This window comes from Bos grunniens, chromosome 14 (assembly GCF_055505025.1).
Source record: "Bos grunniens cultivar Pamir isolate PY7600 chromosome 14, Bosgru_T2T1.0, whole genome shotgun sequence".
NCBI lineage: Eukaryota > Metazoa > Chordata > Mammalia > Artiodactyla > Bovidae > Bos > Bos grunniens.
Window position 1 is genome coordinate 76,511,090 of NC_141178.1, and position 26,786 is coordinate 76,537,875.

General features: G+C 40.6%; 1 protein-coding gene across 12 annotated transcripts in view; it reads right to left on the reverse strand.

Annotated features, from left to right (window-relative positions):
• Positions 1 to 235: 235 nt before the first annotated feature.
• The window catches only part of LOC147359704 (uncharacterized), a 39,015-nt gene continuing 12,464 nt past the window's right edge, over positions 236 to 26,786 (reverse strand). Inside the window, exons 2-5 of one of the 12 annotated variants that reach the window (XR_015140347.1) lie at positions 7,973 to 8,203; positions 7,098 to 7,218; positions 2,331 to 2,381; positions 236 to 1,215 (exon numbers count right to left, since the gene is read on the reverse strand). Coding sequence is in view for 2 of the 12 variants with exons in the window: in XM_086335593.1 (XP_086191719.1) it covers positions 21,786 to 21,849 (64 nt within the window). In the remaining 10 variants the exon portion in view is untranslated. Of the gene's footprint in view, positions 1,216 to 1,970; positions 2,382 to 6,951; positions 7,691 to 7,972; positions 8,204 to 19,607; positions 21,850 to 26,786 lie in introns of those variants that run through there. The other 11 variants (XR_015140346.1, XR_015140344.1, XR_015140348.1 and 8 more) reach the window with 11 other exon arrangements.

Here is a 26,786-nt window from a genome sequence, read left to right on the forward strand (position 1 = left end):
GCTGTGCACAGCTTATGCTTTATTTGACATCTGAGTCTGGAGCCATGGGATGGTTATCTTAGTTCGGTCGGCCCTTCCATCGAGATTCCTGGAAACAAACCACGTAAGGGGGTAGGACAGTAACCACCATCTTAAGCCACAGTTCGGCAGTTCTCTATTACACTGCAGTAAAATTCACTCACTCACTGATGCACTCTGAAAAGCAGAACAAATGAAGAAAACAGAAACTGAAGAGTTGGGAGAAAATGTTTATTCAGTAAAACGGTATGAGGTTCAAAACCAGTAAAACAGGGAAAGGAGAAGTTACCAGCGGGGGATTTTGAGGGGTTCCTTTAAAACACGGCAACTGCGAAGTGATTTGGACAAAAATTTCATAGGTGACAAAGGTTCAGATACCATATGCACTATGCTGAAAGGCACCTGATAGTTTGATTTGTATCAGTAGTACTAAGAATAATTTTCCCTACACTTCCATCTTTTCTAAGGAACATGCAATCAATGAAGACCTAGTCGGCTTTAATGCTTTGTGTGTGTCTCAAGTTACCAAAATTAACTGTAAGAGTTACAGGATGAAGGAGAGACCCGTATGTTTGTGTTGAGAAAGTATTAACCTTTAATCGTACAACTTAATCCTCAGGTAGGCCTTTGCTGTTCATTCTTCCCTACAACACCGGCATGATGGAACTATAATTACTTGATCACCACTTACATCTTAGTTCTGTTTTTCAACAGGGAACAAAGGGTACAATTAATTTAAACACCTTTAACAATAAAAAATTGTGTATTAGGTAAAATAAATAGGCTTCCCCCCACCCCCCACAAGGGTATGGTATGAACTGAACTAACTCCACTCATGAAGTAACTGAGTGTGTTCTAGTAAGCAGGTCCAGTGCTGGCACTATATGAGTATCACCTCCGATTAAGTTATAAGAACTTAGAAAAGACCTGAGAGACCAGAGCACCACCAGAGGACTCTAGCCCTTCACATCCTGGAGTCTGTATTTCTACCATTACAAGTCACTGAAGCATGCCCACTTTGTAGAGTCAGACAGATACAATGATTCGATCACTGTCATGTGGCGAGAAAGCAGCAGATGCTGTAACATGACCCCAGGGCCTTGATTCCAGGAGCAACTCTTTTGTGCTGCCATTGTGATGCTTTATTCTCCACCAGGCGGTCATTTTCTCACTTCAGTTTTTTTTGTAAGGAAAACACTGTGAAGAAGCAAAGTAAAAAAACTGATTGAATCCTTGGGAGTACAGTGGCAAATAACTTAAAAAAAAAATAAGAAAGAAAGGTGTTTGGAGAAGACGCCCAACTTTTTTTAAATTTTGCTGCACTGGGTCTTAGTAGCAGCATGTGAGAACTTTAGTCACGGCATGGAAACAAACTCTTTAATTCCCTGAGCAGGGATTGAACCCAAGCCCCCTGCACTGGAAGCACAGAGTCTTAACCCTTGGACCACCAAGGAAGTCCCTATGCCCAGGATTTTTGAGAATATTTCTACTGAACACCTTTGTTCCAACATTATCTTCTTCTGAGAGAGGAGGGGACCTTATTTAAACAGGAATAAACTTTTTTCCTCCAACAAAACTTATCATGCCAGACACTGAATTTATGAAGACAAATAAGCTTGTTTCTGTCCTCAAGGGGCTCATAATCTAAGTGGAGCACTACACATGCAGATAAACTGGTGACGATTCTTGCACCAGTGCTAAGCAGCCCTGCTAGCACCCACAGCATGGTGCTGAATGAGAGGACAGCGGAAGACGTGTGTATGGCACAACGAGAGGAACTCTCCCCCTTTCACCTGGGAGACCCAAGATACAGGTAGCATTAGGACATCTGAACAGAGTTTTGAAGAGCGAGTTATTTCCTGAGGGCTTAGTATGGGCCAGATACCATACTAAGGGACTATCTGGATTATCTAATTAAATTACGGCTACAATTTAGGAGACAGGTAACCAAGTTTTACAAATGAATTCAGATGGTTTAATCTAGGACTCAATCTGCTAAATATTAACACTGTGAGCTACTGACATACACACACGCACAGTAAAACAGATCACCGGTTGGAGTCACAGGGATAAAGGGGTGTATAACATCCAAATGTTCTCATTTACACAAAAGGCTATGAAGTCAGGATGCTGCAGGAATTAGCCAAAGGTCACATAACACAGACAGAGATAATCCTTTCTCCTCTCAAGGGCTCGTCCATCCCTGGTATGATCACGTGCTCCTGCAAATGTTACTCTCTTCATGCCTTTCCCTTTAGCTTTTCCCTTTAGACACATCACCAAAGGCCACCTCAAACCACGTGCCAACTTACCAAAGGGCGAAGTTGTTGAAGGACAAACGGTTGGATGGGGCTGGCCTACATCTAAAACAAGATATTTACTGTAAATACCAGTGTTTCATAAGCAATGATCTGCAAAGGTTGAGAAACAAGTAAAACAGGTTTGCCAACTTTTAAGAACACTGCTTCTCACACACTCAACCTGTTACACACAGAAGTAACTGCAAGGCATGGATTAAACCCCAGATAGCCACAGGACTGGAGAAGAGACTTGCACTCTGTCTACCCAGAGCTCTGCCTCCAGCCCTTACAGCCACAAATCCCTGTATGGCGTGGCAACAGTAGGTTTTCTAGGCACTTGAGTTAGTGTTCCTAACACGAGCCCTGGGACTCTTCTACCTACCCTGTCTGAGATGCCTGGGATCTGTTCAATCATTTTTTATACACAAGCAAACAGTACGGACTGTTCATTCTGTTTGTTCAGTTTGAAACAAAAACTTTAAATGCCTGTGTGGAAATAAAAAGCTTAAATAACTTCCTTGGGGTCATAATAAAACTCTGCCAAGGGTCACAATAAAACTCTGCCATTCTTATTATGTAAGCAGTTTTAAAAATATACTTTAAAGGTTCAAGGAGGATGACTACTGAGACTGACTGTGATTCAAACGCAATGACTTTACTCATGCTAGTGCACAATTCTCATCTCCTGTTCTGGTTTAGGTTTAACATACAGATGGAGAGAGTGGTTATGCAACATTTCTGGTACCACTGCATTTACTCCCCACATTAAAGGGAAGATCCAGTTATAAATCCTACTGATTCGAGAACTATAACAATATGAAAACTGACAAGAGCCGGAGTATCAGCAAGCTTATTAATAAGGGCAAAAGTAAACATTTATCTGGAGGCACGGCATACACTGGTTCTGAAAGGTATGAAAATTAGAATCACACATTTAATCACACACTTTACGTGCTCCATTCTAGACTGACCATATACCTGAGGGTCAATCTCGCCCATGTATTTAGTTTTCCAATCTCTACAAATGTCTCAGACCCACAGCCTGCATCTCTGAACCACTTATGTACGGTACCCAGGGTGCTTGCTCTGAGCTCAGGAATCTCCATCACTTTAACTGTTTGTAATTACAAAGCAACTTAACTTTTCTGAGTCCCAGTTTCCTCAACTGTAAAGCACACTAATAACACTTAAAGGGCTGCTGCAAGGCTTAGATGAGAACATTATGCAAGTATCTAATAAAATACTTGTATCATAAAAGGTGTTCCATATACATTATTACTGCCTGATGAATACTCAGTAATAATGAAAGCTGTATTAAAATGAGGGACAAATTGAGGGGAACACCCAAGGTCTGAGGATTGCTGATGCAAAGATAAAGAACTGACAGAACAGACGTTCCTTTTTATGAGAGTTTTTAAAAAACTGATCAGAATAAATGTCTTAGAAGAAATCTTTATGTAACTATAAATAAAATTTGAAACGATTAGAAAATACTCCGTGCATTCCTCAAGATTTGGTCCCCTCTATCTCAGTATATAAAATACTGGCTCATGTAATCAACGACGGTATTTCTTAGCCTTGATGAAATAAGTTTCAAAAGATTAAAGGATAATGTATTCAGCATAATGCATTTATAATACTAAGGGTGCAACGGGCCTTCCTAAGACAACAAAACCCAGAAGTTACCAAAGACTACGTAATGGTTTAAAATAAAGTTTTAAAAAACACATGACAGATTAGGAGGAAGTACTTGCAACACATATATAGTAACCCAATCCAAAATATATAGCGTTCCTAGAAAACAATGAGAACAAATGAACAAATCAAAAGAAATGTGGGTTAAGGGGATGAACAATCAAACAAATAAAAATGAAAGAAAGAAAACCAACAGAAATGTGAAAAGATATTAACTTTGCTCTTAGACAAGGGAATGAAAATAAAGAGATTTTTTTTGCGGCCATCAGATCAGCAAAAAAAACGAACAAGAACGGTAATGCCCTGGGGGCAAGCGTGTGAGGGAACCAGCACTAGACTGCCAGCGAAGGGTAACCCGGCACAGACTCCTGGGAGAACAATTCTGCAGTACCTGTAAGTATTTCAAATAGATATGTTCCTTGACACAGCAATTATACCTTTACAAATGGTCTTGCAGAAATAATCACACAAAATATGCATCTAAATACTCTGTATTTTGCAGGACAGCCTACAACAGTGAAGCACTGGAGCAACCTTTGCATTCACCAACAGGTAATCTGGTGTATTTACATACAGAACTAAAAAAAAATACGTGAGACACAGATATGGAAAGTTCTCCAAAGCATGGAAAAAAGTACAAGATATGGTATGATTTCATGGTATAATAAATCCCAAATATATCACCAAGCTTGGAAGGATCACCATTATTAATACTGTGGAGTGTAAGAAAAAGGTGGCCAGTGGTATGTGACTGTGAAGAGAATATTTTTATATACTCTTCACATCTAGTCTAAATAATACAGAATGACCACATATTTAGAAAGTTATCTCAGAATGCAGGATTTCCCAGTACCTATTTCCCAAACTCCATTTCTCATTCAAAGTCATATCTTTACTTGAAATAACCCAGTGTTCTGGTTAATATGGTATCTTTATGTGCTAATGACTATGTTACTACAAAATTTTAAACAATGATTATATACATAAATAGAATACCTAAAACAATAATTTTCAGAGATACCTACAGAATAAGGAAAATTTATGTCAATATTAAGACAACTATATACCTTTAGCAACCTTTATACTTCTTCAAAGAAATCTTACAAAACCCTTATTTTTCCAGGGAATTTGAACTCCTATAAAAGTTGCATGAAGAACAAGTAGCAAAGAAATTTTTTCAAACTACTTTTGAAAAACAAACAGCCCCAATCCTATATTTAAGTAGCTTTAGACAGCAGGACAAATACTGACCATATAGCTTAACAGTTCTAAAGAACCACTTTGAAATAAGCAAGGAAAAGGTTGGAACTTTTAAAAGCCAGTTATAATTGCATCTGGTTAATCCCAAGAAAGATAGCTAAGTAGATGAACAGGTTCTACTGCTATGATTTTAGTTGATGGAAGAATTTTACTCAGCCTCACAGGAATATTATGCATAAAATTATACAAACATCCTCAGGACAGGTTCTCTTCCATAAAGTTAAAGGAAGTTAAAGCTAATATTAATAAATAATCCTAATTTATATAAATATAAAAATCCTAAAAGTGAAACTGCTATTGGTTTCATAATGCACTGGTAACTTAAAAGTTAAAAACAAAACAAACTAAATCCCACCTTTCATTGAAAGCCAGAAAAAGCCAGAATTTGATACTATCATCTCTATAGTTTAAAAACAAACAAACCTTAATATCACAAGCCATTAACAACAAAAAGAGATCATTTAATTAATTATAATTGTGCATAATATTTTCCACTGAATAACATCTTACCTTTATCAAAAGGTAAAACTGCTTTTTTAAAAAAACTGAAACGAATAAACTAAAAGGCAAACTCATGTGTATCAGATTCCCCATGGTAAGTGACAGTTTTCAACTACTGAAGTCTATAGGAGACATTTGTTTGGAAGCATGAAATCCTACTATTGGGAACTGATGGGATGAGAAAGATGTAATGAAACAGGAAGAAGCTAAATAATTTAAGCCAAATGCATAGCAAATAATCATGAGGAGAGATAACAAATCTTCAAACTTGATAGAAAATAGCTGGAGTTTAATTTCAGAACATGTCAAATATTGTAAAAATCCAACTATATTATGTTCTCTATCAATCAATGAAATGAAAAATGACAACTGGAAAATAATGGGGGAAAATGGGAACATTTTAACATTTATCCAGATTCTGTAACATTTAAAACTTATAAGCACATGTTCATCAGAAAAAATTCTAATAAATGTACAGTTTTCAAAGAAATCAAGGCATGTATTATCTAAAATGTGGGAGACAGCTCAGTATTACAGAATGCTTTATAGTATTAACTAAAACAAGATAAAGTGAAAAAAATTTTTTTGACTCAACTACAACTCAACTTTCACATAGAGCTTTTTCTAAGTGCTGAAGTGAGACACAGCTGATAGCCCAAATGATACTATGATCAGAAAAGTGTGTAATATAAAGATACGAACACAGGACTATTAAACAAAAGAAAAAAGCAATAAATTAAAAAACTATAAATTAGAAATTTAAGCTATAAGGTGTTTGGAAGCCTAAACCACAATGATATGCTAAATGAATGCTTTTTCATATTGGAGAATATGAAAGAAAAATTTTATATTTTATTCACTGAGGTTCAAAGGTAAATTGATGGGGAACCTCCAAATATGCTTAATCTGAAAACATGAAAAAACACTTTTCATAAAACTACCCTTAGGTTATATGATGCTTCCATAATGCACTGATACTTCTCTTCAAGTATTATAAATTATTAAATAACTTAAGCATTTCACAAGTTTCAAATGAAAATGTGAAACTCACTGAAATATGTTTTATATCCAAGTACATAACAGAATAACTCCCACTTAATAAAAAGAAACTTAAAACACACACACAAAATTTTAGTTTACTGAACAAACAGAATACAATTAGAAAGACAGCACTCACCTGTTCAGGAACAAGTCTCCCTGTCTGGACTTCACATTTTTATTTAACTGTGACTTTTTCATAAACATAGACATCTTCCTGAGTACAGGCATCAAATGTGAACTCTAATTCTGAATGTAGGCATAGATAAATTTATGGATACTTGCCAAGCTGTTAAAACTGTCCTTCAGTACTTCTGACTTGGTGGCTGTTGTTTACTTTGTTTTTCACCTATATAGAATATGAATGTATCATCAAAAAATGAAAAGCAGAGGTGATTTCACGGGGCTGAAAAACAAAGTTATAGAAAGTTAATTTTAAGTACAGTGTTTTCAATAAGAGCATGAAATATGAGAGTATCATATAAATCAAACAATATATATCTAGAACTAATTATCAGGTGTTAGCTTATCTTTAAATTATCTATAAATGTTTGGCACAACTATGCTCCAAAAAAAAAGGATGACCAACATGTTTCTGAAATAACAATAATAACAGCTACCATTTATCAGGAGCTCAGTGTGTACCAGGAATTATTACAACACTTGACCGCTATTAACTTATTTATTACGTTAACTCATTTAATCTAATGATTAAATTACGTTAACTCATTTAATAACAATCCTATTAGGGAGGTACTATTATAATCCCAATTTAGCAGACTGAGGAAATGGAGAAATAATTTTCCCAAAGTAACACACCTAGTATGCGGTAGTACCAGGATATGAGTTCAAGAAGCTGGGCTTCAAAACCCTACCACTAAATCACAGTGATTTCAAACCATTTCCATTAAATTGGAAAGCCGGTATCGTCTTTATTGCTAAAATAAAAATGAGTCTGATCTACTTTAAACAGAACAGCAATTATTCACTGAACACTTAAAATAGGCTATGTACTATTATTAGGCATTCTCACTGGCAGAACAACAGCTAGCCCGTTAGCATTTACCGGGACTTAACGTGACAAGCACTGACTAACGAACCACTCTGCGCTCATCACAGAGGTCGGTCCTTACAATGATCCTGTGAAGTGGATACCATACCTATTTTGCAGATGAGAAAAGCACTGAGGTGTGAAGCAGTGCCTTTCCCTCCTCCAAATCACACAGCAAACTGTCCGGCACAGCCCAGGCGGCTCCAGGGGTCTGTTGTCAGAGCCCCTCTTGTCGGAGCACAGCGCGAGCTCCACAGGGCCGGCACGCCACCACTCCAGTGAGGACATTCCTTTGCCCAACCCCCGAGTCTCACGTCATGTTAGAGATACAACAATACAACTGCAAAGATATGACAGTAATGAAAGTTTACAGTAATTACATTACAAGAAAAAAAAAATCAAGCCTCTGTGTACTATTTTTGCCATATCCTCTATCCGTGTTAATGGCTGACAGTCCAAGTCAGCTGAAGTAAACATCCACCTCCCAGCCGACTCGTGTGTTACAGCTGAGTGTAGGATGTTTACATGAACTGAAAACTTGGTTTAAAGCAGGACTTACACAATCCTTTACCGTATTTGCACCGGTCCTTTCCTTGAGACTCAAATTTAAATTAAGGGATATATGATGAATAATTTATATGATTTTTTTAAAAAGATAACTTTGTAGAATCTGTTGAAAAAAGAACAGGAGGTACAAAGATTGACATGAATGAGGTAAAAGTCCAGTCAAGAGGTATTTCTGAGACAAGGTTTAGAATCCAGGGGAAAAGGAACAAGTGATGTTCTTCTTGTAACTGGTGGTGATATAGCAGACGTCTCATGAATGTTCCAGACCTACATGTGGCTGGGTTTACAGCCTTCCCTTCCAAACAAGCCAGCCTGCGTTTACAGGAACCTGCCTGATGGCCGGGATGGCACATCGGGAACCCATTCTTCCTCAGGAAGGAGCTTCCTGTTTCGAGTCGAAGACAAAGTTAGCAGCACACGTGTGAGGAGCTCAGGGCCCCGAGGCAGCCTCCTTGCCCCCAGCCTCTCCTCATCTCCTCCCCATGCTCCTGCCTCAGGATGTTCACCTCACGAACACGTCTCCACACTCTAACCCGGGTCCTCCTCCTCCTGCCCAAGTGTTGCTAAGTCGCCTCCCAGGAATCCGTCGTCTCTCTGGATTCCTCTGATTAAGAAAATACTACCACTGATACCTCTATAAAGCACTTTAAGCAGCCCGATCAATACACTTGCCTCGAAGAAGAGAAAAATCCTCAAACTTGGAAGTAAAATTAAATAACAGAATGATTGCCAGCAAACTCTAAAGTAATCTCTGGAATTTCACGGGCCTTCCAGGACCTTTGTGAACCTCCTGTCTCTACCTGGCCTCCTGTCTCTTCAGGCCACTTTTCCTGATTCAAGATTAAATCAGGAGTTCTGATTAAATTCTCAAGTTCTCAAGATTAAACATACACATTTTTTTTTCCTCTACAAATATACTGTTTTTTTGCTTCAAGTATTCCACCGCAACACTATTATTTTTCCTTCCGCTTTTCTTTGCAAATATATTCAAACAGGTTTTGTGGGCTAGACAATGAATATGATGCTTTCTCTGGGAGAAAAGTGGGTCCCAGATTTCCAACAAATCTTTTTCAAAACAAATTTTTGGATTACTGTATGTTTTTAAGTTAGGGATTGTATGCACATTTCTCTTCAGTTGCTAATTGGGCATGGATACTGAACAGTGAGGGATTCCCAGGTGGCTCAGTAGTAAAGAACCACCTGTCAATGCAGGAGACACAAGAGACATGAGTTCGATCCCTGGGTCGGGAAGATCCCTTGGTGAAGGAAAGGGTAATCCACTCCAGTCTTCTTGCCTGGGAAGTCCCATGGACAGAGAGGAGCCTGGTGGGCTATAGTCCATGGGGTCACAAAGAGCCGGACATGACTGAACAACCGCCACCACTGACCCAGGAGACGAACGGAAGATGAGCCATGGTTCTGAAAGCCTAGACTTAGGACAGCAGCATCGGCAGCACGTGGGCATTTAGGAGAAGCAAGCATCACTGCAGACCTAGTGAATGAGAAAGTCTCGCAAGGCCCAGCAATCAGTATTTTAATTAACAATCTCTCCCAAGTAATTCTGATATCTGCTATTATTTGAAAACCAACGCGTTAATAACGGTGTTACCAAACATGCTGGAGAGCCAGAGCAAAGAGCAGTGAACATCAAATTGTCAGGAAGTTTGTAATATGCTAAAGAATGAAGAAAAAAAAAAAACCCACCCAACATCAAAACACCCACCACACTGTCCACCTGTAAGGAACCAGGCCGGGTAAACTGGCAGAGACAACCTAAAACAGCACAGTTTTGAAAAGTGATTAAGTTTGGACTCACACTTGAAACTTTTTTTCCCCTGAATACCCACCGCAAATAGAGGTACATTCACTCAATGAATAAAGCTTTATCCAGAGGAATGGAGGGAGCCAGTCAGAGTAAAAGCGACTCCGGCACCAAGACCAAGGAGGACCTGTCAAACAGCGACCTTCAACAGAGAACATCTGCACACAAATGTGTCTAACTGGAAATGAACCTGCAGACACAATTGTGCAGTTTTGCTTTTAAAAAGTAACCCCTTAGAAATCTCAAAGCAAATGCTAAGGAAAAAAAGCCTGTCATTTTCAGAATACTACTCAGCAACTAAAAATGTTTTACTTTCAATCAAAATATCTTCTTAGGAAAGAATTTCTGAGCTTTCTGGGACCTGTCAATAAAGACCACACACTTCTTCCTCAATACTAAATTAAAATGTGGGGAGACAAGCTGTTATAGGTTTATTAGCAAAAACTAATGCTCAAACATTTTAAAGTATTTGTCCTATACAGTCAATTGCTATATTGGCAGGTCATTTGGGAAGTCTGTGGTTCTTCCAAATTAAAACATAAAGAAGTCATCTGCAGATGACTTTCATAAGGTGGTATTCCAGTACACTAAGGCAAGGGCATCCAGAATTAAAGCTGACATGGCCTCTGATTCACCTCATCAGGGCAGAATAACATGGAACAAATGTTATGTAACACAGATTGTACATTAATCCTGCAGCCAGGGGTGAGGGGCTGGGCTGGGCAGAGGGTGACAGCTTTGTGCAAGACACGCATCCTCCTTTCAGCACAGATCTGGGCTATCATTTTAACAAGCCTCTCAAATCCAGCCAGGCAAATTATTAAACTGGGCAGTTTCTATCCATCTTACTGAATCTCAAGGCTGTGTAACACAACTTTTCATAGGAAACACTGTCACCTTGTCTAACAGAACAACCCTGTTAGCAGAGGACTTGTTCTACCCTTTGAGGGGACATGCCTCGGGCTCTCAGAGCCCAAATGGCCCCATCTGTTTGCTGCTATCTGGACTCTGAGGCCTACATCAGAGGGTCAAGGAGTACATAAAAAACCTGCTTTACTAAGAGTTCAGCAGGAAGGGACACTTGCTGCAAGCGAATCATCAAGCTTGAAAATTATACTTCAAGTTGCAGAGCCACCTGTGTCTGAAGCAGCTCACCACCCTCCTTCCCCTCCTCCACGCTGGCCACATCAGGCTTGTAAACTAGCACTCTGGCGAAGGAGTGTTTAAGAAGTGGGGCTGCTGCAGGAACACAACTGGGCAGCTACAAGATGCCCCAAACTGTCATCTGCTCCTCTGCAGAAAGGACACAGTAGCCCCTGCAGCAAAACAAAACCGCTGGTGCAGCCCGGTGCACGCAAGGTGCCCTACTTGGTGCTGATGGCCAGGAAAACGGATAATTATAAGGATATGACGGCCTCGCCCTCAGAAGATGTGCACGTAAAAAGTTACCAAGGGCTTTACCTTTTGGTTTAATTATGCACTGAGCCCTATACAGTAATATGTTCAGCAGTTTAGTATTAATACATGATAAAAATACTAAAGCTTTCCTGAAGAGAAAGGTTTCAATAAAACAGAAATGTTTTCCAGTGTCTACAAGATAAATAGAGGTAAGAAAGCAAATTTTCAAAACGCGGAGAAAGAGCTGTTGTAAAATTATACATTATCAACAGTCTGCATTGAATGTCGGCTGTGAGAAAAGCCCTGTATTCTTCAGCTCTGTGGGGAAACCCAAAAAAATAGACTCAGTGCATCTGCTCACAAGGCATCAACATGCGAATAAGGAAGAGAAAAGCCAAGTGATGACCTGAGAATACGCAGGAAAACATACTCAATAAACTGAGACAAATATAACCAACGGTGAATGCTGTAAAAAGGCTCAGAAGTTTGAGGTCCTGCAAAAGTTTTTAGAGGACAGTTCTGACTAGGAGCTGTGACGTCACTCAGGGTGGAGAACAGGAAGCTGGGGTGGGGGGGTGTTGAGAGGAGAGAGACAGAGTTTATACACACATTTCTTCACTACAGAGAAAACTGAAAATTTCTAGGTTATATACTGCTGGGCGGTAGGGTGGGGCGGAGGTGATAAATTTACTCTCAAGAACGTCTACAGAATTTCTAAAGGAGGAAATCAGTCTTCTGAACTGCTGGGAAGTCAAACTCTAGCCTACTTGGAAAGGCAATAAAGAATGTGAGTTCACTGACAGGGTAAAAACCAGAAATAAGAATCCATAGTGGAAAAAAAAAATTTCTTTTTAACAGAATTCTCTAAAGCCCAGCAGCAGCAGCAGCATCTTAAAGTCTGGAAGCTCGGCTGGCATCTGCTCCAGGATATCCTGTTTTGAAGAGAGCATCCCACACTACTCGGCATGAAACACGCATTCGCACAGAGCACAGTGAAGGCAGAACCCCAAAGATTCCTGGTGTTCATCCACACACTTTACAGGCACGCCCCCCACCCCCCCCCCAATTCTACCTCTTAAGATGTAATTACACTGAAATGACGTCTGCGAATAGCCGGTAGCAGCAAACATCTGACTGAAAGCTTAGCTGTGTGGTACAGCTTCCAGTCGGGGATGTTTACAACAACAGACCTTCTGCACAAGTTAACAGAGGGCATCGACACAAGTATTGCTGGTCACCATCTCTAAATGCTTGTTAGGCCTTTTAGTCCTGAACACTATCTGTGACATTTTGGGACAAAAAAATGAAATGATTAATGAAATTCATTAGCAAGAGATAAGTGGTTTATCAACAGCAATTTTTCCTGAATAAATTATTACAAAAGACAATATGCATTGTAAAGTTATCTTGGCAAATTAGTAACATTAAAGATATGACCCAGTTATTCTATACGAAGATACACTTTCTATTTGATATGTGCAAAAAATGAAGTTTTCTCTCCCGTAACCCAGAGTTTCAGAATTAATAATAAACACACCAGAATGACAATCCGAATAATCAGACAGACCAAACATTTGCCTGAAACAGTCTGAAGGCATGCCTGCTGCCCTGATGCTGTCATTAAAAGTGACTCTTGCATTAACAAAAGCATCCTAATCTAGGTCACGAGTACAGTGGGTCTCACTGGCAGTGGACCTGTACTAAGACTCGCATGCTTTCTTCGCCCGTGCCCAGCTGAGTTAGGTTAGAGATGCACATACAGGCCATGGAGATAACAAAGCAAGGCAGGTAATAAGCAAACGAACTCCTGACCTTGGCTTTGTTTATAAGCAGTGATAGGCTAAAATCGTTTTGCTACCACACCACTTTCCTGAAAGACAGAAGGAAGATTAGGTGACAAAAAAAATCGGCACGCCACCAAAACCAAGAGTTGCTTTCATCTAAAGTATGTGAAGTTACTGTTTCTTAAAAAAAAAAAAAAAAAAAAACCCAGTTAAAACAATTAAGAGTATACAATTAAGTTTCAGTGATTTCCAAGAAATGAACACACACACACAGACAGACACCCTACAGGATAACTACTGAACACATCAATACACACAATTTTGAAAGGCTACTAATTTTCTAATATTAATTAATTTCTTTGAGAAACTATGGAGTAAGTGATTTCGGTCACTGATATTTACTGTGGTAATATTTAATGTTGCTTTCTGCATTTTTTTTTGCTTTAAATGTCATAAATAACTACCCATTACAGAAACAATGCTAGAAATAATGAGGAAAGTGCATGTGGTCTCTATGGATACAAGATGACCTTCATTATTTCTGAAGACAAATACTTAAAAAAAAGAACCCAGTGGCTATTTCCAACAAAGGGTATTCAAGCTGTTCTGCAATTGAAAATTTCCAGATTTAAATTAGGAAAAAAAGTTATTTCATGCCCAGGTAGGCACACAATACTTGACTAATTAGGATGCTGCATACTGAGTTGCAATGAACCAGTGATTGCAAGTCTCTCCTTCAAACAATTTCCCTGTTTTTCTGTTTTAAAGGTTGATAAAAAGACTGACATCTTTATCAGAGCTACTATATTTAATTCTCACATATAATATATAAAATATTTTCTTCAGGGTTGTTAGGGAATTTTGTCAAATGCTGTAATTTGTTTATGATGTGTTCTTGAAGACAGTTGAAAACTAAACGTATAGAAGTTGAATAATTAAGTATGTTCTAATAAAATCAATTATGAATATTCTATAAAGTATCTAGACACAAATTGTAATTACAATATGTAACCTGTATTTCACAAATGTTCTTTTTGCTCTTGTATTCATCATTAAAAACCGAGTAAGCAGGTTGAATCTAATGAAGGTACAGCTGAGGCTAAAGATGAACACGTTTTGGTGTGCGTAACGACTTACATACTTGACACAAATCTATTTCATATTTGAGAGCGACCATTCTTACTCCTGGCATTAGTACAAAACAATATCTTCTTGTTCTATGAGGCTTATTTATGACTTACTCATTATTGCCAATTGCCACTGGGAACAGAGGCTTGAACGTGCTTTCATATGATTTCTCAAGTTAGCCGTATAACTAGAGTCCTGAGGTTATAGTAGAGCAGGTGTCTACAGGTGAGGAAGACGGTACAAACTGGCAGGTGGTCTGACTGTGAGCCTCTCTCAAGGAACCATCTACAAGGTGACCATCTGTGAGGACAGACCAGCCTGGCAAACTGACCACCAGACAACCAGTGAGACGGTGAAGAGCAGAGCGCTGAAAAGCACGGAAATCGTCACCGTGACATCTGACGTCTGCATGGCGTGATCACACCTCCCTGTGGGTTTTCATGGTGAGCTCCGAGGGGCAGGCAGGGTGGGTATCATCATCTCTACTCCACTCAGCTTACATCGGTTCTGCTATAATAATGAATTATGTGTTCTCTGGAAGCAACTACCCATGTCAGATACTTTATGAGATCCAAATGGATTATCAAATGAAAGTTTACCTAGAAAATTTACTATAAAATATGTATGTGTGTGTATATACAGATACATGTTTGTGTAAAAATGACCTGTTTTGACCTTTTTTTTTAAAACTTTTCCCCCATTTCTGTCACTTCTAACAGGATGGGTTGTTTTTTGGCACTGCATGATCACTGCTCAGACACACAAACACCATTTGGGGTAGTCAGTGCTTAGGCTTGCAAGGCAGAGAGCCAGTTCCTTTCTCCACAAAGCTTAATGGAACATCATCATATACTCACACGGTATATACATGGCTCAACCCCAAACCAGCAGCATCAGTACTACCCAGGACACTGTAAGAAAAGTAGTTTGCAGGCTTCTACCCCAACCCCACTGGATCAGGAATTAGGGGGAATCAGACGCAGAAATCAGTGTTTTACAAAGCCTTCCAAGTTGTTCTGAGGCACACTAAATTCTCCTAACCACTGATCCAGATGGTACCACAGTTCCAATAACATGGCCAAAGCCCACTGACAACACAGCCCTGTGTTAGGGCTTGTCTGGAACTGAAAGGGACTATCAGTTTTAATACCCAGACAGTCCTGGGCAGGCAAGGACTAATCCATTACCCTAATCGCCATTACAGATCAAAGCCCAAAAAACTACTCACATAAAAAATGAAAAAAAGTGGGGGAGGGGAAAAAATGGATCAGTGACATTATGGACTGAACACATGTTGCCTTTTGGGTGGAGAAAGAAGGTTACGCTGAAATCCCAGGAACTGTTAATGGCTAATTTAGTTCACCATTTCAGGGTAACTATGCATTTTCTCCATTACTGTTGTGAACAAAGAAAGCCTTCCATGAGAGGGGTGCCATATATCTACATATAACCACTGAGTTGTTATGTACTTACTCGAAAAAAAAAAAAGCGTGCCCAGGAATGCCTCAAACCTGGAGGCGAGAGACCTGGAGGTCCAGCAGTTAAGACTGTGCGCATCCAATGTAGGCAGTGCACGCTGGCTCCCTGGTCAGGGAACCGAGGTTCCGCACGCCGTGAAGCACAGCAAACAACACAAACAAAAAACCACCTGGGGGGAGGTAGGTAGGGCAGTGTTTTGGACAAAACGATCACTGTATTAAACTACAGGGCAGTCACAAGTTGGTAGTTTAATTTTTAAAAAGTTTTCAAATTTTTCTGGCCGCACCACATGGCATGTAGGATCTCAGTTCCCTGGCCAAGGATCAAATCCGTTCCTCCTGCAGCGGGCGCTCAAATTCCTAACTGCTGGACTACCAGGGAATTCCCTGTATTTTTTTAAAATAAAATTTGCTGACCACTGACAGTGAGCTGATGGCAGGCAGCTTTTTAGAGTCTCATGATTTTTAAGGATCTTTTTAGATTCTCAAAATACCATCCACCGAAGGTCCCAGGTCATAAACGGGGCAAAATCAGTCACCAGTGACACACAGCGCCGACCCGAGCATTTAGACCACTCGAATCAGGATAAGCTGAGCAGGTCTGTGATTCCACAGTGCTCGGGTAAGTGCTGAAAGGCAGAGTCTCTTCAGCCAACAGGATGCAAGAGGCTCCAAACTCTGCTTTATAGACTTAAACACCATGAACTGCACCCAAAACAAAACTAATAACTCGCTCAGTCCACTTAACTCACTTGGAGAGTGCTTTCCATGGTTCATGGATACCATCAGCCAAACTACGACACTGAAAATTTCCCATAATCCTGGATATGAATGCATCATGATGAGGCAGGTCACATTTCAACAAGTCGACTTTATTTTCAAAATCCACACCTGGACGGAAAATTGCCAACTTTGGCCTCAACTTACAAGCAAAAGGAGATTTCAGCAAATAAGGATCTAAGACCCTAACTGTGAACCTTAGTGACACAGAGTAAATATCCACACACTTATGTATCAGACATATCGCTACACGTGAAACACAAGTGGATGTCATGCGTCTCACTGTGCATGTCTTAATGTCAAAGCTGTGTCAATCTTCAGAGATGATCCATGTATATCTATCGAGTTTTAAATACTGTTTTCAATTTTTCACACTTTTCTAATAATAAATCTACTTAAAGCTCTACTTGAGAAAAAGAATCCTCTTCTAAGAACAAGAGGTATGACTGACTCTCCCAGTCATTATCTTCCATACAGTCTGATTACATTGTGTCCCTACTCACCTGCTCAGTCAAATCTTTGCACTTCCACTGATACACTGGCTGTGTGACTTTAAGTTTCTTTACTCAGAACCAGTTTTTCAATCTGCAAAACTAGAAAATCCTATGTGAATTAAAAAAAAAACAAAAACAAAACTCTCACAGAATGGTTGTGAAGTTTAAACAAAATTATGTGAGTATGAAAGCATATCTGAAATAACAAAGCACTGTACAGATGCTGACTGCAGTCTCAGGTCTGCACCTATATTTTCTTGCGAACCTTCCTCCTGAGTATGCATCGGAAAGACAGGACAACCATGAGGATCATGGTCTGTGGGAACACGACAGGGTTCTACAGAATTCTCTTTGATGTGACGTTCACTGGCCTGGGCAAAAAATAAAAACAAAAGAGCACCAACAACAGTGGCCTCTCTTTCACACCAAACAGGCTAATTGGGCCCATCCATCGGCAATCCTAAGGACAATACTACTATAAACAATACCCTTAGTTTTCACTTTTAGGTTAGGAAAGACTTCCTAAAGGTATAAAAGATAAGCCTGATTTTAATTATATTTTTCATGTCTAGTGGACTGGTCAGCCCGTGGCTAACCTGGATGCTACTAAATGTGAACAGCACCCACAGAAGCACCGAAATGTATCTTGTGGGAGTGAAGACAGAGGCGACGCCCCTGACTGGCCTTCTGTTAGCCCACCCCTGCTTCTGAGTAGCAGCACCTCTGGCTGAGCTGCTCAGGCCCCTGGATCATAAACCCGCCAGCAGCCCCGGAACCCTCACCCACAGCGGGACGCCCTGCAGCGGGCGGCTATCGTAGCTGTGCAGGTGGCAGGGTACCTCCTCGCCCGCGCGCAGACTTGAGAGTCCCATTACTCAGTCGAGTCCTGGCCATCCCAAAGGTGGAGGGCCCCGACCAGCACCTCTCAACACACCTGTGACCTGTGAGAGGCAAACCCAGGACCTGTTCTGGGGAAGCCCCGGCCTAGTGAGCTCAGGGCATGAGAGGCTGTTTCAGGCACTGATCTAGGTGCGGGGGGAGTGGTGAATAAAGTACCTATTTCCATGGAGCACCACCTCTGAAGCAGGCTACAAGGCTGCAAGAAGCATGTTAGGCATTTAAATATGAGCCCAAGCAAGGAGGGGCCAAAGGAGACTTTTAAGACATGAGATTAGATCACTGTTTAAGAACCATCAGACTGCTGCTGATAGGGATGACGACCTGGGGAAGTGGGAAGGATAAGGAACCAGCTGTTAAGACTGCTGCCACAGTCCAGAGAAGTCATGAAGGCCTGTTTCATGATGATGAAAAGAAATAAGTAAAAGGTATAGACATGAGATTGACTTGTAAGTAAAAACCTTCATTGTCTCTTGGAGGCTATGTAACAGATGTTAATGGTTGACTGATAAATCTTGAATGTTTTTGCTTTTTCTTTTGAAATTTTTGGCTGAATCTCTGGTATTTGTTTTCAGAAAATGTTCTTTTTTTTTTTCCCTCTCCCTTAAAAGCAGAGAAAGATATAAATTCCAGGGAAAGATACTAGCTACCAAGATTCTAGTTCATTTTAGTCTGATTCTAGTTTTATAAAGCCTAGTACTGAGTTGTTGGTTGTGTCTTCTGGAAAGAGGAGTTTGACAGTTTAAAAAAAAAAAAGGCATGAACATTAAAGAGGGAAAAAAAACAGCCATTAGCTAATTAATGGAAGGAAGTAGTACATGGGGACAGAACAACTTAAAATTCAAGTCAAGGCCAGTGAGCTATTTGAGACTAAAGTCTGAGGATGAAATGACAGATTCCATTAAAGGTTCAAAAGGAAGACAGTGTGACAAAGTACAGTAAGGGGATGGAAGGAATAACAGCAACAGAATTACCATCGTCCTCACTGTATTCCCAACAGACCTCACGGGCATGAAACCAAAAAGTGCTCCAGGCTGGGAAGCAGATGTAGGTAGGGAACTGAAAAGGGTGTTCAAACAGCCGTCAATCTGAGGCAACAAAAGGAAGTGAAGAGCACTTGAGTCCAAGGGGTCAATCGGGATGTCGCGGGGGAAACGTGTGCAATTTCTCATGAGAAAAATAATAAAGACCTCAACAACCCAATGCTGCCATTCTCAGCTGGGAGCACACACGCACCTCCACGCTGCCGGAATGACGGGCACGGCGACGCAGGCAGCACGCGCGGGCACGCGAGCCTCTCGTCCATCTTCTGCGACGATCGCACACACAGTCTCTGTCTCTCGCTGGGACAAAGGGATCACGTGCGCCCCTGACAGCACCACTCTGAACGTCTTCAACTCCAACCACAGAGCACTCATCGCTTTATAAATATTTTCTGGAGCCGTCTTCTAACAGCCTGCTCTTACGAAGGAAGGACTAGATGATAATTAAGAGCCTGAGCTTTACAGTCAGAACTAGGCCAAGCTTTTAACCTGGTGACTTGACTTTTCTGTGGCTACTCTCCCATCTGTAAAATGAGATTTTAAAACACCTATCTGGCAAGGGTTTTCATAAGGGCTGAATAAGCTTACGTAACATTCATCAATGCTGAGCTCTGCGGCAGGTGTAAAATTAGTAAGCAATAAACGGGAGACAAAACGGAGGAGAAAAGATTTTTTACCTCCGCTTAACGTTCTTTTCCTCCCCTCAACACACAGCTTTCCCCATTTTAAATTCTTTACATTTCACTTTTGGAAATCTTATTTATTCTTTCAGGCCCGGTTCAAATGCCAAACTCTCTAGGAAAACTGGCCACTTAAAATGTATGGCAGAAAAGCATCAACTATTATTGACGGTAAAAAATCTTACCTCATGTTCTAAGTGCTTCACATATATTAACTCATTTAATTCTCCTAGCACCCTGTGAGGGAAGTACTAGTATTATCCCCTTTTTGGAAGGGAGTGTGAGACAGAAAGCAGTCTGCCCAGAGCAACACAGGAGCTCGGGGACTGGGCTTTGGACCCCGAAGCCCGGCTCCAGAGGCGGTTCTCCCCTGTACTACGTGCTGTCGCTGTCATCCAAGGAGGAGGAGTAATCACTGCAGAGACCTTCAGAGCTGACAGCATTAGAGTTGGTATACCTGGAGACTTTTTTTTCTGTACAAGCTAAAATCATTCACTACGAACAGCTTATTCCAGTCATTAAAAATATCCCTATGGCTCAGTTTCTCAATGTGCACAAAATAAAGGAGGACAAACTACTATTCATACACAATTAGGTTTTACGTTTTTTTAGGCTGCTACAGTGGTTTAATCACTAAGTCACATCTGACTCTTGTGACCCCATGGACTATAGCCCATCAGGCTCCTCTGTCCATGGGATTTTCCAGGCAAGAATACTAGAGGGGGTTGCCATTTCCTTCTCCAGGGGATCTTCCCAATCAAGGGATTGAACTCGGGTCTCCTTCACTGCAGGCAGATTCTTTACCATCTGAGCTACCCAACTCGAGTTCCATTTTTCTCAGTGCACACATCTAAAATTCTAGTTCCCATCTAGGGGACTAGGACCATAATGGAGGAGATGGATAATAGAGATGGATCATTTTATCCCCATATGGAGAATGCCGTATCACCTACTACATTGGACTGTCAAAAATGGCTGTCATCTAACACCCGGTGCAAATACAACATAGTCATCAGGAGTTGATTAATACCCTCGACAACATATACCATATTTGCAGGTTTTGATTTTATACACACACACACACACACAAATACACACATAGGATGGCAAAGATACTTTTTGTAGATAAAAGATACTGATACTACTCTTCACACTAAGGCAGGCTCAGGGGTATTTTTTTGTTTTCAGTTTTTTTGTCCACACTGTGTGGCATGTGGGATCCTAGTTCCCTGACCAAGGATCAAACCTGCGCCCCACTGCAGTGGAAGCACAGAGTCTCAACCACTGGACTGCCAATGAAGTCCTGGCTCAGGAGAATGAAACTGAATCTTACCAAAAATAAAGACAAATAAGAACATTCTTTGTGTGGGAGACAAAAAGCTAATATCTTCCCTTTTAAATCAAACTTTCTAACACAGAATCAGAGCCAAGGATAAAACATACCCGCCCAAGGGACAATGCTTAGCTTTTACAGAAAATTATAAGCTCTTGAATGAGAAAGGCTTAACAGCAAACTACTGTTTCTTCACAATCAGAGAAGTGCTGCTTTCTCTACCTGTTCTCTGAGTGCATTTCTGGAGCCTTATTTTAAGACAGAGAACATGGTATAAGATGACAATGAACTTCATGTGCTAGTTTTCTTAGGAAAGGCCACTCTCCCCACATAAAACACAGCAAAAAGGCAAACGAGCCAGAGTAAACCAAAAAAAAGAAAGTCATTGTTTCTGTTTAAGAATTTTTCAAAAATAAAGAACAAAATCTGCATCACTTGAGACAGGAACTACATCAAGTTCAACTATTCTTAAATCAGTCTCTAAATGGGTTTCTATTTAAAATAAGACAAGCTGTCACTTACCACTGGCTGTGGGTCCATATTGAGGCCTCAGGCTTCTCAAGTGGCAGGGGCAGAGCAGGGCTGTATCAAGACAAGTCTTACTGGTCAGATATGGACTGGTCAGACACAGCCTGACCTCGGAACTCACTACATTTAGCCCTGGGCTATGGATGGGAGGCAAGAAACCAGAAGGTCAAACAGCTAAGGCAATATAATGCACACTATTAAAAGGTGGCTGAAGCACTTCCAGCTCTGCAGGTGAACAGTCTGAACCTGGGGTCACACTTCACAGACGAGGCCATCATAACAGGCTACGCTCCCACAGGCTGAGCTTGCCTTCATTGTGCCATGTGACTTGTATGGCAACTGCTTGTTTACTTGTCTGTTTCCCTATTTCCCCACTACAGAATGGCTGTCTGATTCATTCCAGTATCCTTAGTCCAGGGATAAGTGTAAAATACCACAGGTATAAAATAAACGAGCCACAGAGAAGAAAGCAGCAAACATAAAGAAAACTCATGTCTGTGTCTTTACTGGCTCCATATTTTGCCTCAAGAATCTCTCACCTTAGATCAGGGGAGGATAACATAAACCAGGCTTATTTTATTTTTTTTTATGTTTATGTAATGCGAACCATTTAACCTCTTTGGATGCAAGCTGTCTCTTCTATAAAAGGAAAGAATCGAGACCAACAAATTCTTAAGTTCACTGGTTCCATGATTCTATGAGGGAATCATATTCTAGTAATAAAGATCTGTTGATATTAATATTTGCCAAATGCTTCCATGTGGTCAATAATTATGCTGATATCTGACACCAAGGTTGAGCCCTGACTGCGATGCCAGTCAATTGCCACATGAGCTTGAAAGGGCAAAAAAATCCCCAAAACACTATTTTTGAAAATACACGGAAGTATATAATAAATCTTAGTAAAACTGGGAAGATATAAAACAGAATTTGCTTTAGACAATACACCCTTGGCTTTGACAGGGTCTGGCTGGGATCTTTATATCGGGGAAAACATGTAGTTTAATGTTTCTGAGGCAACTGGAAATCCAAGTCACACTGAAATATGCAGCAAGCTGGTGCCTCAGGGCTGGGCTCATGTCCCCACAGGCCCAGGGCAACGATGCCCCCTGATCAGGTCACTTCCCTTCCTAGAACCCGTCCAAGGCCTCCCCCTGTGCTTGGTGTGGAACGCGCGTCCCCTCTCTGACTCCCCCGCTCCTCTGCACCAGCTCTCGGGGCTCCTCTCTCTTCCTCCCATCTGCCAATCCTTCCCACTGCAGAGGCTATGCACTCTCTGCCACACCAGTTGTTACATGGCCCTTCACATGCCTGGTTCCTTCACACCCGCCTCAGACGGGGTCTTGACTCCAACGTCATCTCTGCAGTGAGGTCTTCCCGGCCTGCCCACTTTGACAGGGCTGCCCCCACCGGCCCACGTCACTGCATCTGCCCCGCTGCTCTTCACAGTTCTTATCACGGCTTGAAATGATGTCCTCGGCTCGTTCCTTTACTTGCTTATTGTCCGCCTGTCCTGTCAGAGCCTGCCAGGTTGAACCTTCATGAGAGCAGGAACCTTGCTCATCCTTTTAACTCCTATAGTTCTAGTGCATGGAACAGTGTCTGCAAGCTTTTGGTGGAGAATCTGATAAACTTCTTGCAAAATTCATTCTAAAAAATGCAAATAGAAGTATCAAACATTTGCTGAATAAAATGCTAATAGTAATGGGAGCTATTATGTTTAAAAGCACGATTCCAGCCTCTTCACACAAAACTGCTCACTTAACTTCACAATGGCTTGATGAAAATCGATGTTATTATTCCATTTTACAGATGAGGACCTGTAGCTCAAAAAGTGAATCACAGAGAGAGTGGCATAAAGGTGATGACTAAAATATGAGCCTGAATCTTCTCTCCCAAATTTTGTTTCCTTTCTGGGTATCAGTGCCTCTGCTCTGAAATTTTCTAGGTTCTAGACTCTAAATCCACCTACATTTTTAATCTTTAAAATATTTAAGAAGTATTATAGTCCTATGATTAAAAAAAATAAAAAGGATGACTCAAATAAGGTAAGACAAGATTATTAAGATGAACTTGCCATTCCTGTCAAGATGATTCCAATAAACAAGAGAAGTGAGAAGTAATGACATTATGAAGTATCTAAAATAATTCCTATTTTTAAAGGATATGTCTAAAAAGATGGAAGGTAATCCTGAACTAGAATGAAAAAACTGACACTTATCTGTTTAAGAGTAGTATAAAGGTGGCCAGTTAAAAAAAACAACAGGGAACTCTCAGGCAGTCCAGTTCTCTGCGCTTTCACTGCAGAGGCTCAGGTTCAATTCCTGGTCGAGGAACGAAGATTCCACAGGTTGTGTGGCATGGCCAAAAAATAAATTTTAAAAAATTAAAAAAAAACCAAAACAAAACAAAAAAGAAAACACCAACAGCATGCTAGTGAGCTAGCAACAACCGGAAACTGAATTTAAAAACATATGAATAAAAAATTTATAACAGCATTAAAAATACGAAATATTTAGGGACTGAAGTGGTTAAATTTTGTGTCAGCCTAGCTAGGCTTCGTGCCCAGGTGTTTGGTCAAACACTAGTTTGCTGTGAAAGTATTCCACAAACGTGATTACCATGTACAACTAGCTGATGTTATATGTAAAGGAGATTGCCTTCCACAATGTGGGTGGGCCACATCTAATCAGTTGAAAGCCTTCAAAGCAAAACACTGCTGCTTCCTGGGGAAGAAGGGATTCTGTGTCAAGACAGGGACAGAAATTTTGCCTGAACTCCCAGACTCCGGGCCCGTCCTATAGATGCTGGACTCAGGACTGCAACAGCAAACTCCCCTGCCAGCTGCAGCCTGCTGGCCCATCCCATGGATTTTGGACTTGCCAGCCCCCGCAACCCTGTGATCCAATTTCTTACAATAAACCTCTCTTACTTTCTCAACCTCTTCTTCCCTGTCTCCCCCCTCCCCCCATATTATTCAGCCACTTCACTCTTAGGAATTTACCCGAGAGAAATGAGGACATATGTCCATACAAAGGTATGCTCATGGATGTTCACAGCAGCTTTATTTGTAAAAGCCAAAAACTAGAATCACCACCCCACTCATCGAGATGTGAACGGATACACAGATTATAGTATGTATCCATCCAATAGAATATTTCTTAGCTAAAAAAGGAATAAACTATTAATACACACTACAAAATGGATACATCTCAAAATAATCATGCTGAGTGAAAGAAGTTAAATTAAAAAAAGAGTGCATCCTGTATTCTAGGACATGCTGACTAAACTAAAGAAAAAGAAAATAAACAGTAGTTGCCTGGGTAATAAAGGGGGGGAGGTTACCAAGGGGGACTAAAAAAACTGAGGGGTGACAAATACGCTCAGTATCTTGACTACAGGTATGGTTTTATGGGTATGCACTGTGTCAAAGCTTATCAAATTATATACTTTTGATATGTGCAGTTAACTGTATAACAATTATATCTCAATACAGTTTTTTTTTTTTTAAGATATTTGTCATAAGTGTTAAAAAAATTTTTAACTTAAAAATGCCTTCCTCAGTAAGCCCCTGGCAGTCCAGGTGTTAGGACTTTGTGCTTTCAGTCCTGTGGCCCAGGGTTTGATCCCTGGCTGGGAATCTAAGATCCTGAGGTGGGGTGAGGTGGAGGAAGCCTTCCCAACAAGAAAGAATAACAAACGCTATCTCCTGACTTGGGGCCAATTATCAACAGATAACCTAAGGAACAGTTTCTATCTTGAGTCAGCCTTCTTAAATAAGAATGACCTTTAATCTGAGAAAGGTAAATAAGGATTAAGGGTACGGGGCGGGGGGTGGGGGGGAGATAAAAAAAAGAATGAAAGAAAAAAATCAAAGCTGAAGATAGGAAGGAGATGGGAACAGAAGAAGGAACTGCTTTAAATTCATATTTATAGATTGAGAAAAATTACAGCATAAAACATTAAATATATCTGAAAATTGGGTAATTTCCAAGGAATCACAAATAAGTGCCATGAGAATGGAAGTAGAATCCATGCAAAATCCTAGAACGATTTGTAACAACCTGACTAATAAGGAACTGGCTTCTGAAACACATGTGTTCACGGTCCTCAGCCCTTGCTCCCTCTCCCTTCTCAGCCCTCCTCCTGGGTTCTGGCCCCCCGTCCCTTACACACCCGTGCCCTCTCGACCCGTCCCTTACACACTCACGCCCTCTCAATCCTCGTTCCACTTCTCCTCTCACGCCACAAAAGTGGCTGCAACCTTCTAAGGGGAATCATTAATTCTCTTTGATAATCTGATGAAAGCTACAGCTCAGAACAAGGTATATTTACAGAAAATTTTCCATGTAATTTTTTCAAAGGTTTCAAGAGCTCCCCTGAACCCTGGCCACGCATCCCTCAGCTTCTCAGGTAAGGAAATTCCTCACAGAATCCCAGCCTGGGTTTCCTTTTTAAATGAAAACCCATGCAAAACCAGGTACAGGAGGCTGTAGCAATGGAAAATCTGAATACTGACAAATAAAATTCCAACAGGACCAAGGATCTCATGATACTTTCATGGGTATGTTGGGGAAACAGTTCAACTAGGCAGGTTCTTAGGTTACCTAGTGAATGCTAACTAGTAAGACTTAGGAAGGAAGTTTCTAGTGATTATTCTGTCAAAGCCCATCCTCTTGAACATTTGTTTTTAAAAAGGTGATTTGAACCAAGACAGAGAAAGCATGCTTATCAAATTTTGGATAGAAGTTGTGACCGTGAGTAGCTGGACCTTAGACTCTGAATTTAAAACATATTGACTGATTCAGCCTAGAGATGAAGCAGTCAGGAAAGATCCTCAGCTTCAAAGACCTTTCCATTCACGTACTCTCCTCTTCCTCAACTACAGTAACTGATGGAAATTTACTGCACCCGCCAAAACTGCACATTCCTTGAGAACAAGGCTTAAGTCTTATTTATCATCAAACAGCACCTTGAATGTCAGTATCACA